At 35.3% G+C, this 18,413-nt stretch overlaps 2 protein-coding genes across 2 annotated transcripts; both read left to right on the plus strand.

Annotated features, from left to right (window-relative positions):
- Window positions 1–613: 613 nt before the first annotated feature.
- Window positions 614–5,864, plus strand: LOC146146897 (formylglycine-generating enzyme-like). The gene is made up of 7 exons (XM_083386497.1): window positions 614–735; window positions 1,164–1,458; window positions 1,590–1,838; window positions 2,546–2,713; window positions 3,009–3,192; window positions 4,009–4,068; window positions 4,615–5,864. Exons 1-7 carry the CDS (start codon window positions 660–662, stop codon window positions 4,756–4,758), a joined length of 1,176 nt encoding a protein of 391 aa, XP_083242623.1. The 5' UTR covers window positions 614–659; the 3' UTR covers window positions 4,759–5,864.
- Window positions 5,865–5,948: 84 nt separating this feature from the next.
- LOC146146898 (ATP-dependent DNA helicase Q1-like) lies at window positions 5,949–18,160 on the plus strand. The gene is made up of 14 exons (XM_083386493.1): window positions 5,949–6,236; window positions 6,370–6,579; window positions 6,784–6,963; window positions 7,545–7,651; window positions 8,276–8,383; window positions 8,630–8,720; window positions 9,585–9,664; window positions 11,089–11,257; window positions 12,282–12,430; window positions 13,534–13,635; window positions 14,506–14,660; window positions 15,597–15,688; window positions 16,112–16,325; window positions 17,172–18,160. The coding sequence occupies exons 1-14, from the start codon at window positions 6,005–6,007 to the stop codon at window positions 17,371–17,373; spliced, it is 2,091 nt and encodes a 696-aa protein (XP_083242619.1). The 5' UTR covers window positions 5,949–6,004; the 3' UTR covers window positions 17,374–18,160.
- The last annotated feature ends 253 nt before the right edge of the window (window positions 18,161–18,413 follow it).

The following is an 18,413-nucleotide window of genomic DNA, read 5'->3' on the forward strand; positions in this document are numbered from 1 at the left end:
ATTCCGACGATTTAACGTATTCTTATGTCGTGGTTATTAATATGAATTCGGCTTTATTAGGTCGTTGGTCTTAATGCTATGGTATTATAATTTATTCTGATTTAGATATTGTTGCTTTGTAGATATTTTTGCGTTTTCCCGTACGAAAACGTCGCCTCGCTTTTATCGTGTTAGACAGCAATTACCAGTATTTTGTGATGCATCTGCTTTAGTGTTAATTTTATTGTGAAACGTAATTTAAAAAAAATTGCAGCAACATCGACAAAAAATGTCTCCTTATACCTTTAGTCATAAAATCCTTATGAGTTGTTATCATAGGATTCGCTTGAATAAGTTCGCGCGAAAACAAACACATTGCAAGAGTGGTATTACGTTGAGTATTAAAGTAGGTTGAGTTTGACGTTACTTTATTAAAAATTGTTTACTTATATATAATAAAATATAAAAAAAATTAAAACTTATTAATATATATTAAAGATCTAAATTGTAGCTAACTATACTTGGTAAAAAGGAGTTCAACTGCTAACCATCCATTAAATTGCGACGTACCAACGAATTTTTTCTCAGTATCTCCGACTCCGTTTTTAATTTTAATGCAGCACGTTTTATTTATGTTGTGATTTGATTCCAGCACTAGCCTAAGTAAACGTTTAACAATCATGAAGTGGTCCTATTTGTTTGCACTTTTGTTCGTCTTGGTAGCTGTTGGTTCAGCGGAGGCTAATGAGAACACAGGTAACACTCGTGTTTTTCTTCGTTTAAATGTCAAACGGGTACTGGTCTAAAATCCTATCACAGCGTTCTAACAAAATTATTAAATAAACACACACTATTTGGGTTAAGGTTTCGGTTAGTATTTGGTTGTAGGTGGGTCAAATAATATTATGCTTAAATCTCCCAAACGATAACATGCACCCTAACCAAATTTTCCAAATATTCTTGGATTCTAGACCAGCACTGTATCTTTTGCTATGATAGGCTAATTAGGGTTAGTGTTTGGGTTTATTCTTCCTTACAATTTCACTTTTACAACTTCCTTTCCTTACTGTAAAAAATAGTGGGAGGATTCTAGACCAGCGCCAAAGTTTTCAGTCCAGTGCCAAACAGTTAGAAGCTAAACACTTTAAGTTAATTTAAAAACCTTTTAACTTAATCTATTTCAGAAAACAAGGAAGAGAAGTCGTGTTGTTCTGGATCGGATCGACAGCTCACAGAAGATGATGAAAGTTTTGTTACCGTTGAAGATGAACCTGACATGGTCAAGAGATCTTTGTCAGATCAAGAAGCATTTGCTGAGAAAGTAGTAAAGCCAAAGGCTGAAGATCCACTCTCTTTTATTTCGGAACTTAACGACCCAAAGGCGAAGCGCTACAATGGCATGCAACATATTCCAGCGGGGACCTTCACAATGGGTACCGACCAATTGATTACGAAAGATGGAGAGGGACCAGCAAGGCAGTAAGTTCAATGTTAAAATTTAACTTTTACAATGATTTTTTTCTCTTCTCTCTTTGGAACGATGATTATATCTATCTTATTGGAAGTAAATCCTAATTTATAATAATGGTGAGTATTTTAATCTCTACCAGAGTAACCTTGGATGAATACTACATCGACATGCATGAAGTGAGCAACATCGACTTTGCCCACTTTGTAAAAGACACCCAATATGTCACTGAAGCGGAGAAGTTTAAAAACTCATTTGTACTTGAAATGCTAATCAGCGAGAAAGTTCTGTCGAAAATAACCCAAGCAGTAGCTTCATCTCCTTGGTGGCTTCCTGTTGATGGGGCTGACTGGCTTCATCCAGCTGGGCCAGATACTGACATTAAAGACAGGTTGGTTTCATAGTGCCAACATATATATATATTGAATTGAGATGTGTTATTAGTACTAGTTTATTGTGATATATACACTATATTTTGGACAAAAAGTAATCGCAATCTAGCAGATACTAAAACAAGCAAAACAGGAGACGTTTAAATGCTTTTTGTCAAAGTTATAAGGCCAAAAATAAAAAGTTTAGTTAACTACAGTTCTTACGATTCTTGTTTTAATACATTTATTTTTTAAGATTGAATCCCTAGTATCAGACAAGTATTGATAGTACTAATTGGCATTTAGTATGGGCTTTAATGCAATATTTTTCACATCTCAAAGTGCATATGGCTTTATTTAAAAGTTGTTGGTGAAAGGGCATTTATAATAAAATAATTTTTAGAAATGAATTAAAACCTTTTATTCCATCAGTATTCAGCTTTACTTATTTTCTTTTATACGTAGCATTATGCTTAGGCGTGTCACTAATTACAATCTACGTGGATTGTTCAGTTTGGTATCCCAAACAACTAGGTATGACATTGCGTCTGCTCTGCCTTAATATCTTTTTAGCTGAGTTATGTCCAGTCACGGCTTATTTGCACGCAATGACACATTTTACTGAACACTGTACTAAATTCCACAACTTAAGTTAATGATTTATTTCATTGTTTTGTAATTTAAATTAATGACCCTAGCCTAAACAGAGTTGTACCCCACATTTTAGACTTAACCACCCGGTTCTTCATGTGTCTTGGAACGATGCAGTGGAGTATTGTAAGTGGGCAGAAAAACGTTTGCCAACGGAAGCTGAGTGGGAAAGGGCAGCCAGAGGAGGTTTGGAAAATCGACTGTTTCCGTGGGGAAATAAACCCTATCCGAACAACAAGCACATGTATGTCAGTTCGGTAGTGATTTCGGTAATATTTTGAATCGTGATATTTGGCATGCTACAGGAAAATGTTGATTTTTAGTTATTTTGTAGTTTATAGTTCACGTTATTTAACTTGACAGTTAGTTTGAAAGAATAGTTTTCTTTAACATGTGTTTTTTTATTAGATTTGTTTTTATGCTTTAGCCAAGAATTGCGTTTTCCAAGCATCTAAGCTTAATTTGTGTAACAATATGGATTTCAAGCTTCTTCTAAACTAAACAACCGCCGCTTTTATTAAAGTGTTGTAACACTTCAGGGTAAATATATGGCAAGGGAAGTTTCCGAAAGAGAACACGGCAGAGGACGGTTATGCCACAACTGCTCCTGTCGACTCATTTCCCCCTAACAAGTTTGGCTTGTACAACACCATGGGAAATGTTTGGGAGTGGGTCCACGACTGGCACACTCTCAGACATTCACCGAAACCAGCTAAGAACCCTGTAAGTTTTCTCATTTCTACCACATTTATTTGTTGAGAATAATAATTAATTACTTTGCATTGTATTAGTCAAACACATAGAAGGAATACGTTTGGAATAGTTCTTGCTGGAGGTTGTAATTAGACAGAAACAAATATCAAAACCCATAGGGAAGAAGGTAGCATATATAACATTTTTAAATATTCTTAAAAAAAATTTGCTTCTTACTGTATGGGATTTGATATTTGGTCTACGTTTAACTACAACCTTCAGCCATAATCCTCCAAAGAATAATCATACAGTTTAAAAATTTTCCTAAAGATTGATTGAACGAATTTATTACAACACTGCACATTGTAACTTGATATACCTTGTTGTATGTATTAGGTATTTTACAAATATATACAGTTGTTTTTACTGCTCAACTATTTGTTTGCAATTACAGCTCAGTAAAATAAAACTTGCAAACCAATTATGTGTAGTGGACCAACACAGAAGTATGGGTGGCATTAATAGTTTATACTTTGATAGAAGAATGTAAGCTTTGTTAGCAAGCAAGGTTTTTTACAGCCATACAAGTATCCTGTGCCTTTGTTCCTCCATCTAGTAACCTTTTGTTTAGCGCATAGTGCGGAAGTTATTATGCAGATATTTGATTGGTTTATTATATATATATGCATTCATTGTTTTTGCAATGTTTTACACTCCAAATAAACAGTTTGGTTTTACATGTTTTTGTGTTTAAGGACAGTAAAATTTTGTTTGTAAAGCATATTTTCATATAATATGTTACCTAATTGTCAGTAATTATCTGCAACATTCTGTTTTACATTTTAGAAAGGACCGGAAAACGGCAAAGTAAAAGTTAAGAAAGGTGGATCTTACATGTGCCACAAGGTGGGTTGACGATAAAGAGAATCTACATTTAGATATCAATAAATTAAAAAAAATGGCTTTGTACATATTTGCCATGCTTTAAACTAAGTTAAATAAACGCTAGTATTTGTAAAATTGGTCTAAAAACCTTGTTTTATTTAATAACTACCAAACAAATTGGCCTACATTAAATAATAAGATAAATATTTTGTTGTTGAAGTAGCAAAGCATGCAGCTGCAAAGCAACCAGGGTAATTTTCTTTTGAGTGTTTTTTTTGTGTTTGATGATAGAAGTTAGAATTTTTAGAAACTGGTTAAAAATGTTTCTTGAACTTTGCTTCTAAACTGTGACGCACTGAGCTAAAAAACTTTTTTATGACAAATTTAAAGATAGACAACAGTACATCACATTGTTTTAATGATAATTACAAAAGCGCGAAACAATTTTGGAAGAGTTGTTGCATTTTGTTGGTCATTGGTAAGAATTTTGTACTGGTAAAAAAAATGCTCTGGAATTTTAAAAATTTGGCGCCTATGATACAAATGAATGTTAATTTTTTGTTTCAGGAATCGTGTTATCGCTACAGGTGCGCTGCTCGTAGTGAAAACTCTCCCGATAGTTCCTCGTCTAATCTCGGTTTTCGTTGTGCTGCTGACAAGTTGCCTAGCTATTTGCAAAAGCAGGAAACTGCATCGCATACTGAATTATAACAAATTCACTCCATTTTTGTCCAAATGAAATTCAACTCGTTTTACGCATATATGCATTTGAAATTAATATACTGATAAAAAAACAGACGTTCTTTCACAATGGTTCTTAAACTCTTTTACATGTTGGACCTGCTGCTTACTTAAAGTAGTCAGAGACTTATAATTTTTAATCAAAAAAATAATTAGGGCACTATATTATAATTACTGTAAGATACAATTTAATGAGAAGGCTGTGCTCTAGCTGATAATATTAAAAATTATGAAACTATAAGATTTTGGTCAGAAACTTGAAAACCATTTCAGTTTGCGAACCACTGTTCTACAGTCTAATGAATTTTACTAAAATCACAATTTTAGTAGTTGAAAACAAAATCATCAACTTTAAATAACTAAATCACAGCTTTAATAAGATAAAACACAAAATTACAACAAAAATTAAAAATCTTGGCAAATATGCTTAATATTTTCAATAATTACAACTATTGGTTTTATAGGGTTTATGTTATTGTTGGTGAAAATTCTTTCCTGTTTTTTATATAGATTATGCTTCTATAATGCAATATTTAGCTAGCTTGCAATATATCTCATAACTGGTTCAAATTGCAATATGAGATTTTATCTATGCTGTACAGTTTTGCTGTATGTGTACAATGATGTTTATTTCTCTTTTTTTCACAAAGTGGGAATATTAGAATAATGTTATCCAGTGTTGATTTAAAGTGATTTTTTGTGAAGCATTAGTTTGACATCTCCTATTGTCATATAATAATGTGTGTAGCTTTATCCTAATGTTTGTTTGTTGACACACAGTTCTTGTTAACATAAGTTATAAATTATAATGAGTCAAATAAATTTAGAATAAGTTCCGTTCTGCAAAATTAAAACTGAAACCTTGGTGCTTTCCACTGTTTAATTGTTTTCTTTTTTTGCGATTTGCCCCCAAGAAGTAACAACTGTGTCTGAAACTCTTGTGTTTTGCCACAAGTCATATAACTTTGCTTTATGGTTACGAGTCTGTTTTTCGCCTTTGTTTTATTAATTAATCATTTCGTTTAGGCAATTTTATTAATTATTGCTTCCTTTAAGTGGGCTTGTTTTATGTTCCAGGTCTAATTACCAACTCTAAAAAAATGGGTTGATTTATTTTAAACTCAAAATTAGCTGGCCAAACTGTTTCCTAACTAATAGGCACCAATGTCACGGCTATGGTACCCTCTCTTCCTGTTATAACGATATCCTGTCGAAAATGTGGCTCGGCGTTGCTGCTGTATCGAAAAGGTGGTTCAGGTTCTCTGCAGAAATGCTTCAAGCACCGAATCAAGGCAGACTTTACAAGCCAGTGGGGGATATGCCAGAATTGTGGGACAATGTTCGGTCGTCCCTCAGTAATCCGACAGCTACCAGCCCTGAAAATCATAAAAAACAAAGTTTTCTGGAAGTAAGAAAGTGGAACACTGTGAAAAAGGACCCAGTCAATGGTGAATATCTAATTAAATATACATATTTTTCAATCTTAGTAAAGTCAAGCGGTTTTACGTCAAACACTAACAATTGTTACTTTGCTACGACCGATGGATTGTACTCGCTATAATCAAATATAACTTGTTTTAGGACTTCATGTTAGAATGCAAAATGTACTGAATCTAATTGGAGAAAAAGAAAAAGAGATATCTGCGAAACAGATGGAACTGCACGAATTGCAAGTCATTCGAAAACTTCTTAACACAAAAATTTCCCAGGTTTCTTTCCCTGCCAAACCCACGGGAAACTTGAAACCCATTGGTTCTAATCAAGACATTGATATCAGTCAGTGGAAAACAGGTACATTTTACAAACGTGAAATCCATTCCAGTAGTATGTACCAATATTATTATTAATATATTTATTTCAACTTCAAGCAAAAATTAGGTTTAAATGGCAATTCCATCTTAAACTCTCTTGGGTATATGTATTATAAATGGAGTTTTTTGCCCCATTTTATTGAATTGTTAATACATTTGCTTCCCATGTTTATAATTTACTTAGATTTTGATTGGAGCAATGAAATGAAGTCCAGTCTCAAGACAATATTCAGATTCACAGACTTTCGTCCGATGCAATTAGAAGCCATCAACGCTACAATGAGCAATATAGACGTCATCCTGATCAGTACCACTGGAGGTGGAAAGAGCATATGCTACCAGCTTCCTGCGCTTTTATCACAAGGTTTTAGAAACTAGGTGTATCTCAAAAATAATTGCCAAAGCCAAAAAGGTTTAGTGATTCAATTCATCTTTATAAAGATGATTCAATGCACACTTGTATCATCATCAGTTTTGACTGGATATATCCAAACTTTTAAAAGGTGGATAATATTTCAGTCACATTACCTGAAGATGATACAAGTGCCTATCGAAACACCCTTTTTACAATGATGTCGATTTACTCGACGTTTTTGGCTTTGAAATTCATTATTAAGCTAAAGTACAAATCTGTACAGTGTACCTAGGTGTATGAGTTTTTATAGAAAAATAAACAATAAAATGGGTTTTAATATTTTGTTAAATGCATAAAAGCATGAAAAGTAATAACATAAATCTACAAAAACTACAAACACTACACATGTGCTGATTTGCAGAAACTCCTGTATTATTAAACAGTTAGACTTTTTACGATATGAGTCATTGCCATTTTCTATATAATATTAAAAAATGTGTCTATGAGTAAAACAAATAGTTGAATGATAAAAAATATTTCTGCTGCCATATTAAAAAAAACAGCTTTATAATGAGTTTTTATTTTTCTAGGAATAACTTTGGTGGTATCACCCCTTTTATCTCTAATGGAAGACCAAGTTATGCAATTGCGAAAATGTGGCATCCAAGCTCACATGCTTTCCTCTACCTCATCCGCTGTAAGTTGTTTGCATTGAGCAACATTACGCCATTGTCTCTGTTTATATCAGTGGTTTCAAGGCTTTTCAGTTCTAAGTCACAAAAAATATTTCCTTAAAACTGTTCCTGCTTTAAAATTTGAACATAAATGATCCTAAATTTTGTTCGGCATTATTTTTCTTTTTAAATACAAAGGTATATTTAATGTTTAAATAAACAAAAAATAATACAAAAATTATATGCAAGTTGCTTTAGAATGGTTGCTTATAGATATAAAGCCACATTAGTTAATAAAAATAATTATAATAATCGGTTTCATACAAGTGATTCCTAATCAACTTTGAACCCAATCATATAATCAGCTTTCAATTCACTGAAAGTAATTGTCCTAAATCTTCGTTCAGCAGCATTTGTTTTGACGAATATGAAGTTTTGTTTAATGGTTATATAAACAACTTGCTATATTACCTTTAGAAATAAATATAAAATTGCATGCAAGTTGTTTTAGAATACCTGCTTAAAGAATTAAAGCCACATTAGTTAATAATAAGAGCCCAATCAAATGAACAGCTTTAAATTTGCTGACAGTAAGTATTTTATGCTGTAGATTTGCAATCCTAACCAACTTTCTATCTTTACAACAGGAGACGGTGCTGCAAATATACCATTCGATGGAACAAAATAGCCCTGATCTAAAACTGCTTTATGTGACACCTGAGAAAATATCAAAGAGCAGAAAGTTTATGGCACAGGTTATAATTTTTTGGCTTATTTTCTTAGACTTTACTGTCTTAATCTAAGTGAATGATTTATAAGATTTTAAGAGGAGATATATCTTATCCACAAAATAAGGCATCATCAGGCTCTACAAATTACCAAAACAATTTTTTGCCTAATGTGGTTTAAAAAGAAACGTTGCTGTTGGCAATTAAATATTTTAAATATTTCTAAGAGGTTTTTCATGAAAAATTAAAAATACCTTCTATTATAATTCTCAGTTGGACAAATGTTACCGATCAAACTTTCTCGCCCGGATTGCCATTGATGAAGTGCATTGTGTAACTCAATGGGGAAATGACTTCAGGCCAGGTATCGTTTTACCAAAATTTATTGTGTATAACTAAAGAAGATGAACTAGTATTCATGCGTTAGTAGCAAATTTTCATTTTGTTTACTGTTTCCCTATTTCAAAGAATGTGTATACCAATGGTCGGCAAACTTTTTTTGTCGCGGCCCAAAGTACTATTTTCCGAGCTTTTGAAGGCCCACTAAAACCACTATGGAACAGTGGCAGATTCAAGATATTTGATTTAAGATGAAATATAACCTAAAGCCTTGGTGCCCAAAACACTGCCATATCATAATGTGAAACATACTATAGTATAAAACGAAGAATATACCCGCGAAGCGCAAAAAACTTTTCAGTTATATAGAGTTAGGTTGGCAAAAAATATAGTTCAACACGCTCTCAGGACCACTTTGGGCACGTGGGCCTTTCCAAACTGAGTGAAATTAATAATGCTATGCCACACGAACTTTTAAAATAAAGGTAAATGAATGTACGACTATCATGCGGCCCACAACTACATTATAACACTAAGCTATTCAAAAGTAACTCGCGGCTCTGCGGCCCACAGTTTGCCGATCACTGGTGTATACAATGAAAAATTAAAAGCCGTGATCCGAAAGTCCCTCTCCAATAGCAAATCTGTTTATCTTAGCTCCTCTGGTAGTTGTATTTCTTGAATTACAATTAGCAGAGGAGCTGTTTTTGATTAATCTTACTATGCCTGGTGCTGGTAGCAACAGTTTTTACATTGTTTATCTTAGGTTTTTATATTATGTGATAAATGATAGTTCTTGCCGTATTTATGCGTGATTTATTGGTCGTCGCTTGTTTGTACAAAGGTCTATCTACCAAGCAACGAAACTTCTTCGTTATTTAATTGATAGATTACAAGGCCCTGGGAATTTTGAAGCGCCAGTTTCCAAACACACCTGTAATTGGTCTCACAGCCACGGCTACAGCAAAGGTGAATTATTCTTTGTTAAGCTTTTGACAATTAACTTCATTAACTGAAGAAGATACAAGCTCGTATCGAAACGTCTTAATAATCAAGATCATGTCGATCTACTCGACCTTTTTGACTTTGCAATTTATTATCGAGCTACATTACAGATTCGTGTACAGTTTACCTAGATTTTGACAATTTATCAACAAAAAAAAAAATTTGTGCTTTTTCGTTGATATTTTGATGGCCAAATCGATCCATGTGTTCAAAATTAAAAAAAATCTCTAGGCAGAACATTTTACTGCTATGTAGACGCTGATTTAAATTAAAGTATAAATTTGCGGTCAACTTTATAAACGATTCAGCCATACTCTTATGGATGTTTGTATATTTACATAGCCTGAACAAAACGGCGTAAACTTGAAATTAAAGTGAGGGTTTTTTGTTGTTAACGTGAAAGTGGAACAACGTATTTTCACCCTGTATTGCTATTGCCATGCTGGTAATTTTAAATACGCTGCGCGTCATCTTTACGATGCAAACAAAGACTCTTTTTTTTATCAAGTATAAACATTTACCTTTGCATATTTAAGATTAGCAGTTGTTTTAACGAATTCACTTCTCATTATTTTCACTATAGCTGCTTAAGGGATCTGACTCTGAGTTAAGAAATGGTTTATCTATAGCCTAGACTAGACCACCATGACTTTTTTAGAGATTCAAGAACTTAAATAACAAATTGCGCACAGTTCGATACACTTATAAGTTATAACTGAACAATCAGTGAACTACATGTCAAGGCAACAAAGTAAATACCATAGCAGTTATTTTTGGTTATATAATAATAGTAGTATCCTTTAAAGGGTCGCATATTTGCTTTTATATTTATTTTTTTTAATTCCCGACGGACTTACTAATATTACGAGGCACATCGGTGTTCCTCGGAAGACAGTTGGACACTCACTGGTCTAGACCAGTGTTTCTTAATCTGGTGAATTGTTCACCCCAGGGTAAATACGTTTTTTTCAGGGATAAACCAACCAAAATGGGTGAGAATAAGGGTGAATCGTCAGAAATGGATAGCTTGCGAGGAATAGTGAAGTTGGTTTGCCATGAGTGTACAAGTACAAAAATTTGGTGCCAGTGTTTTGTGCTTTTGTAGCTTTATATCTCTGGACTAGAGAAATCGTTGATTTGCAATGGCAAAACTTAGCTTGAGTTGATCTTAACAAAAAAAGTCATTTTGTGCTGTTATATATAGACGAGATAATTCCATCATATCAAGACAAAGGGTGAATGAAGTCTGGAGATAGATGCTAGGGGTTAAACAACTAAAAAAGTTCAAGAAGCACTGGCCTAGACTCCTTAAGAGTAAAGATTGAGCTACTATGCTTTGTTTCGGCCTAAATTTACGCCTTTCTATTCGCTTATTTTTGTTAATACAGGTCACCTCGGAGCTGAAAAAGGTGCTTGGCATCCCGAGCGCCCTGGTTCTGAAAACGCCGCTCGGCCGCCCCAACCTCTTCCACGAGGTCCGGCCCAAGCCCGGAACCTATAGGGAGCTGGTGGCCGACATGGCCCATACAATCAACACACACTTTCCCGGAAAGTCCGGTGAGAAGCAAGTCGAAAACAAACCTACCATAAAACCGTTGCCTGCTGCAACTTTTTTCACCTACAATTTCACATTGAACGTGTATGACCACGTAAATTTACGAATTTCCCCTTCAGCGGCACGTATTTTCTCAAGCGCTTAACGAATCGACAAATTACCGGGGATCCTTGCTGCGACAAAATACGCTCATCGTCGTTAGATCCGAAAAATAAATACTTAGGGCTAGGGGATTTAAGCATATCTATAAATACACAAAAATGCAATTTTCTTTTTAGTTTTAGATGTAAACCGTTGTATTTGGTGTCACATATTTTCTAGAGTAGACTATGGCATGTGCCGTTAAACGTTTTTTCTCTCACTAAAATACGCCTGTATTAAGTACCGTTCCGTTGGGTAAACCACTTTTATTTTCTTCAATCATAATCAATTCGGCATAGGTAAAATACTACATGGGAAATAACAGACAACTTTTTGCCCTTTTTTTGTTGGGCTTGACAAAACAACAACGTGTTCATAAAGGCACCGAGTGTTGTCTTTTTTTATAACTTTTTTTTCGGAACGTGCTAAATGTTTTGCACGAGACCTCCGTGATTTTATCAAAGTTGACAGAATTGCGTTTAATTTATTTATTGCCATGCTTACGTTTGAAGTATAAGGGCTTACAATATTTTTACTTTTTAATACCGATACAAATTGTTGGACGTAAAAAAAGTACAGTCGTCCGGTGCAATACTTATTGGCACCTTACTGTAGTCAAATAATCAAAAAGGTAACTGAACTTTGTTATCTTTGTCAACTTACTACTTACTGCGTTGTGATATTACATTATGACTGATTTAGAGGCGGCACCCGTACTACCACTGTAGTATTGTACAATTACTAACACAACTTAATATTTGCTGCATAACTTTGTAAGCTTGTAGTTTTAGTTCTAAATTCAGTAAAGCGCCCTTTGTGGATCACCATTCAAAAAAGTCACTTTTCTTGCCTAAAAATGCCTTAACCAGTTCCGTGTATTACCAGGCCTGGTCTATTGCATCTCGCGACGCAACTGCACAGACGTATGCAGCGGTCTGATCAAAAGCGGTATTAGGGCTGAGGTATACCACGCCCGGCTGGACACTCAAACCAAGTCCGACATTCACCGCAGGTGGCGGAACGACGAAACCCAGGTAGGGCGGGTGGTGTTGTTGTTATTTTTTCGGAAAACACGCTTGACAATCGCTATACAATGTATACATACATTCTCTTTAGGTTCGGAAATAACGCCTGTCTGGAAATTTCGTAGATTCGGGGATTAGCGGGGATGTTCGATGCTTCATGTTTTATACTGTTACCTAAAATTTCGGGTTTAAACTGGCGCGAGTTGATCTAATTTTAAAACATTGGATCAAAAAAGGGAAATAAAATAAAATGCACAAACGCTAGCCTATTTAAAGCTTCGATTATTGAATAAAAGATATCTTATCGCATTTTGTGGAATAAAAGATATCATATCGCATTAGCTGGCATCTACATCGCTATTCATACCTGAAGAATATAGTCCCTATATTTAGCTGTTTGAAACATGCGAAGGCTTGTTCGTAATACTGTAGTGCCGTGTTCTTGGCCCTTTTAGAGGACCCAAATGCTAAGCGCAAGTATAACCAGGGAAGCTTTGGCGACCCAATTCTCTTCGCTTTAACTGTAAACGGACAGAACATAAGACTTTAGCATACATAATGTCAAAATTCGTTATCCTATTGCTTTCGTAATTTTCTATAAATTGAGGAAACTTTGCTAAGAACTAATCTGAATAAATAATCATATTAAACTACTTCAGTCGGCGACCCAACCAACGTCAAGCAGCGACCCAATTTCGGGTCGCGACCTATGGCTTGAAAGACAATTATGTAGTGCGGTGATTCTCAACATTTAATTGTTTACGGTACCCCGCAACCCCGACTGGAATTTTCTTTGAGTAACTTACTGAAATGTCACTATAAATGGAACTGGAACAACACAATCAATTAAAACATGTAGGAAAATTTCGTTTGATATAATGGTCTCTAATCATACACAAATAGTTGTATCAAGAAACTTACCAATTGAGCAAAAATCAGATTCCTAAATATTCTTAATATTTCTCGGCACCCTTAATCTTTGAAATGGCACACCAGGACGCCGCGGCACCCCTTTTGAGAAGCACTGATGTGGTGTAATGCGTCCCAGTGATTTTTGCGCTCAAATTAAAATCAATTTTTCTGTAAAATCGTTGCCCTTTTGTTGCTTTCAGGTCATTTGCTCCACAATCGCTTTCGGAATGGGAATCGACAAACCTGACGTACGATTCGTGATCCACCATTCGATCAGCAAAAGCCTGGAGAACTATTTCCAGGTAATCGTCGAACAAAAGCTGCTCGGGAAAGTTTTACCTTGGCCGCGTCACTCGCAGAAATACCGACTTGGAAATAACAAAACCGCTCCGGCGCCTACTAATGCCTGCAGGCTAAATTTCAAACTTTTTTTTTTCGAAGGCCTATGTGGATGGCCAGGTGGTGGCTAGAGTTAATATTGGCATTCCAATACGCATTTATTTTTAAAGCCTACGTATTTACAACATGTTTAGTTGCGTTTTCTGCCAATGAACTACTATGCGGTTATAAGGACACGCGGTTATCCTGTTCGCAAACCATGTTGAAAACTGTTTAAAAACTTAAGCTCCATGTTTTGTTGATTTTTAAGCATATTTATTTATAACAAACGGTGCATATTTATTTATAACAAACGGTTATAACAAACGGTGCGTATCATTTAGTAATCTGAGTTTTTTCCGAATTTTTGTCGTTTTTACTCTTTGACTACAACAGAGGTTATTAAACTTTTCTTTATGCGGACCCCCTGGCTCCATAAAACAGATAGACTAAAGAATACGGCTGTTTTAGGTCCAACAAATGTGACACTAAAAGGTAATTTAAGTACATGTCAGGAGAAGGTGGCACCCTGGTCCATTGTTTTTTTTATTTATTGTTAGTCCAGAATTTTTTCGCCTATAATTATATTGCCCCGAAGAAGATTGCCGGAAAAGGTGGTACTATGGTACTTTAAAAAATCTTGCTGGAAAACAATTGAAACAGTTAAAACAATGTCTGGCAGCAACAGTATATTCCCCAAAACGGTTTCTCGCGGCATCCTTTTTCACCTGCAACTTCACGAAATGTGGTACCCAGTATGAGCTAAAAATATTATAAAAAAAAACTTTTAACAGGAATCGGGCAGAGCGGGAAGGGACGGCAAACCGGCATTGTGTCTTCTCTACTTCGGTTTTGGCGACGTCTTCCGTCAGAGCTCTCTAGTCTTCACCGAGTTCTCGGGTCCCCGCAACCTCGCCAAGATGGCGCGCTACTGCCAGTCTACCAGGATGTAAGTCGCCGGATTACTAGAGCAGGGGTTGTTGAGCTTTTTGTACCGCGGACCCCTGGAGTTTTTTTTGCTTCCGGTGGACCACGGTAGGCAATAAATTTTCAAAAATGACGTCATAAATTGACGTCACAATCAAATTGACTTTAGAAATGTGCTAAACATGTAAGTAAAATTAATTCTAAATACATTCAGTTCTAAAACGTTGTGTTTTTATTTCTTTTCTTGAAAAAAATGATTATTCTTATATATTTTTTATACACTAATATTTTGGCCTTCATGGTCCCTCGAAAATTAGTTTACGGACCCCCGTTTAGAATCCCCGTACTAGAGTAATCATTGGGTGGCGCCATTGCTTGTTAAGTATACTCAGGTACCGATGACTCTGACGTCATTTGTTTTTAACGAAAAACTGTGGTAAAAAAGCCACCTCTGCACGCTTTACGTTTGACTGAGACCGGTACACGTACAATGTTATGTTGTGTTTAATCTTAATTCCGCCCAATGCAAATAAAACTGTTTTCTTAGTTTAAATGAATGACATTTGTATTTAACTTTGACTCGGACGAGTGATAGAAAACGTTAATCCTCGTGCCTTATCCAAGTATGCAGAATAAGCTCGTACCCCAGCTAATTTTCGTGTCCGGCCACCCCTGTGTATTGTTGTTAGACTCGATCGCGTAGCTGCAAGATTAAATTGCCAGCTGTGGTCACAAGGCACTCTCTGTTTTTTGTAAGCGTGTAGCATTTTTTAAAATACTCATTTTTTAACCATAGATCAATTGGTAATTAACAAGGTAGTTGCCAGTTTTTCAAAAGTAGTGAAAATCACGCTAACCGTTTTGTGATTTAAAAACAATGGCAATCGCCTAAACAATATAGATTTTGTTCCTCTACTTCATCTACTAATTGTTCTCTTACCGTTACACGTTTCTCCAGATGCCGACAGCGATTCATGGGGGAGCATTTTGGTGACGTCATGTCCGAGGACCCCTGCAAGGGAAAGTGTGACGTATGTTCCGGCATGCAAAGTACGTGAGAGTCGCATAATTAAACAACAATATAAGAAGGCCCAATCGCTTGTGAAAATCCTGTTGCTCTCCGATAACACTGGTTGCAAGAAAGTACCAATTGTTCTTTAGTTTTCTTTTTTCTTTACATCATCAAGCAAAATTGGTCGATTTTAATTTGCACGTTTTTAGCACATTGGCACATAACTTTGTTGTTTAAGTAAGGCGACGCATAAATATGGTACATTATTAGTTAGTGTTGGGTCAGCTTTCTAATAAATATTTTGTTTTTTAATTATAATTTTTTTATTCTGTCCTAAAAATATATTCGGCCCTTTAAAAAAATAACTATACTTCTAAATCTATTTAAGTGTTGGGTTTTGCGTTTTCAATTTTACGCGCGCCGTTTTCTGTCGCAAATTGAAACTTACACTTTCGGCGCAGAAACCGTCGACTATGACGTCACAAAGGCGTGTCGCGCTCTCCTGTCGATCGCGGGGACGCCCCGGACCGAGTCGGAGGGGGGTCTGACCGCCAACAAACTGGTGGACAGCGCCACGAAGAAAAGACCTGGTCTGGGGCACCGGGATTTAAGCGGATTCTCCAAGGCCCAATTACAACGCATTGTCTTGCACATGATCGATCGCGAATACTTGTGGTAAGCGGAAATGTTTTTTTTTTCTAAAATTTTAAAATGCCTTCTGATCCTTTGCTTGGTCGACAAAAAGATGTAGTTTGGTTACACTAGCGGTTTTCAAGCTTTGCTAATATTTTTGCCTGGCCTTTGCAATTATTTTGATATTTCCACGGCCTTATAAACATTCAAGGGTCAGTTGACACATGTTTCTTGTAGTACACTAGGGCAGTCACGATTCTCTCTAATCGAACAACTTTTCTTTCTGGATAAAAGGGATTTAAACACTAGGCCAGGGTTTATAAACCTGGCCATCGTCTCTCTGACGGGAAATCTCGAAATTTAAAATAAAATTTAAATAAAGATAGATAGTAACCTTTCGTTTTGTTGTCACAGCATCTTAAATCATAACTTGTTTGCATCAGATTTTACAAAAAAGTGGTCCAAAGGCTCATTTAACAAAATCGTTGACTTTGAGCTTAGGATGACCAACATATGTTTTGTATTTGTCGAATTTTGTGTTTTAAGAAAAATTAGTGTTGATTCTAAAAATAATGGAAAACACAAACCAAAGTTTTAAAGGATATTTTTACTAATCAACTGACGTTTGGTTAGAATTGTGTTTAAATTTAATATTTGTCCACTATTTTTTCGCATAGCTTGGGTAACATAACTAATTAGATAAATTGTGAAACTTGTAACTTACGCTGTGACAGTAACTTAATAAGTTATAACTACACTGTGGTTTACTTGAAAATACACTGTTGTTTACTTGAAAATATACTGTTGTTTACTTAAAAATACACTGTTTGATTGAAATCGTGAAGAATATAGCTTTCCATATAAACTCTTGTATTTCTATCCTTTCAGCGAGAAATTTTGCTTTACGTCATACGCCAAGGTCTCCTACGTCAGAGTGGGACCAAAGGCACGAGACCTTCAAGGTGACGTCAAAGTCACCCTCGACTTTCACACCGGGGAATCACCGAGAGATGAAGTGTACGCAAACCTTTTTCAGGGCCGGCCAAACGACGAAATTCCGAAAACGAAAACTATAGGAACCGCTGCATAATTATGCACTCTGACTTTTTTTAATTTTAAAACAAGGAAAAGTGATTTTATTTTGCTTAGATACTGGAATTTTTTTCGTTTTTGGTCGGGCAGTCACATACGTCCACGTTAAATGTAATGTTTCCTTCCCAACATTACAAACAAGTGTTTTCTTTTTTGCGTACTGTTAATGTGTTGTCCTCGGCCATTACAATTAGCTGACCTAAAATGTTTTTGTTTGCTATAAATCAGTGCATTAAACTAAACTTTTTTTAAGTTTTTGCGTTTCTTCAAGGCGGGATTTCGTTAACGTTATTTACGTTTTCTTATCGAAATCAATTTTAGATTTTTTTTGCAATGTTTCGATAGTGTAAAAAGCCCTCTTGATCGCTCATTGGATATAATATGCATTTTTCCGTGAGAAAAACGTTACATGTATATCTCTTGTTTTCTCAATGCTGAAAACTCAATTTTTTATATTTAAATTTACTGGAAATTGGCCTAAAATCCTAAATTTTTTCTGTACTCGCTTTATTACTATGACAGCTACTCTGATCTGATTAGCCACTATTTTAACCGTCTTTTAAAAAAGTGCCCCGAAAATCTGGGGGTCACATCTAGTTTTTCTTGGTGTTTTTTTTATTCGCGTTTTTCTCCACTGCCAGTGGCAAACGTTTTGTCCTGCCTTTTGTTGTATTAACCTGTCACGCCTCTCTGTTTTTGACATTGATACTGCCATTTTATATTTTTCGCCTTCCCTAACTTTGTTTCAGTGTTCCTTACCTTACATTGCCTCGTAAAATTTTGGATTCGTGGCGAACATTGGGAATTTTGTTAAATTTTACAATCGTGCCGTAAAAAGTTTCATTCGGAAAATTTAGTGTCGTAAAAATAATAAGAATGAAAATCTTGACAAGTGCAAAAATTTTCCCATACTTCAGGTAAAGTGTTTTTTTAACTGTGTCAAATTTTTTTATAACCATCACTGTTGACATTCTCCCAAGTTTTAGTTTGAAGTATAAGTTAATAGAAAGAAAAATCTGGATTTTTTTCATATATAGT

This window comes from Ascidiella aspersa, chromosome 4, assembly GCF_963924565.1.
Source record: "Ascidiella aspersa chromosome 4, kaAscAspe10.2, whole genome shotgun sequence".
Taxonomy (NCBI): Eukaryota; Metazoa; Chordata; class Ascidiacea; order Phlebobranchia; family Ascidiidae; genus Ascidiella; species Ascidiella aspersa.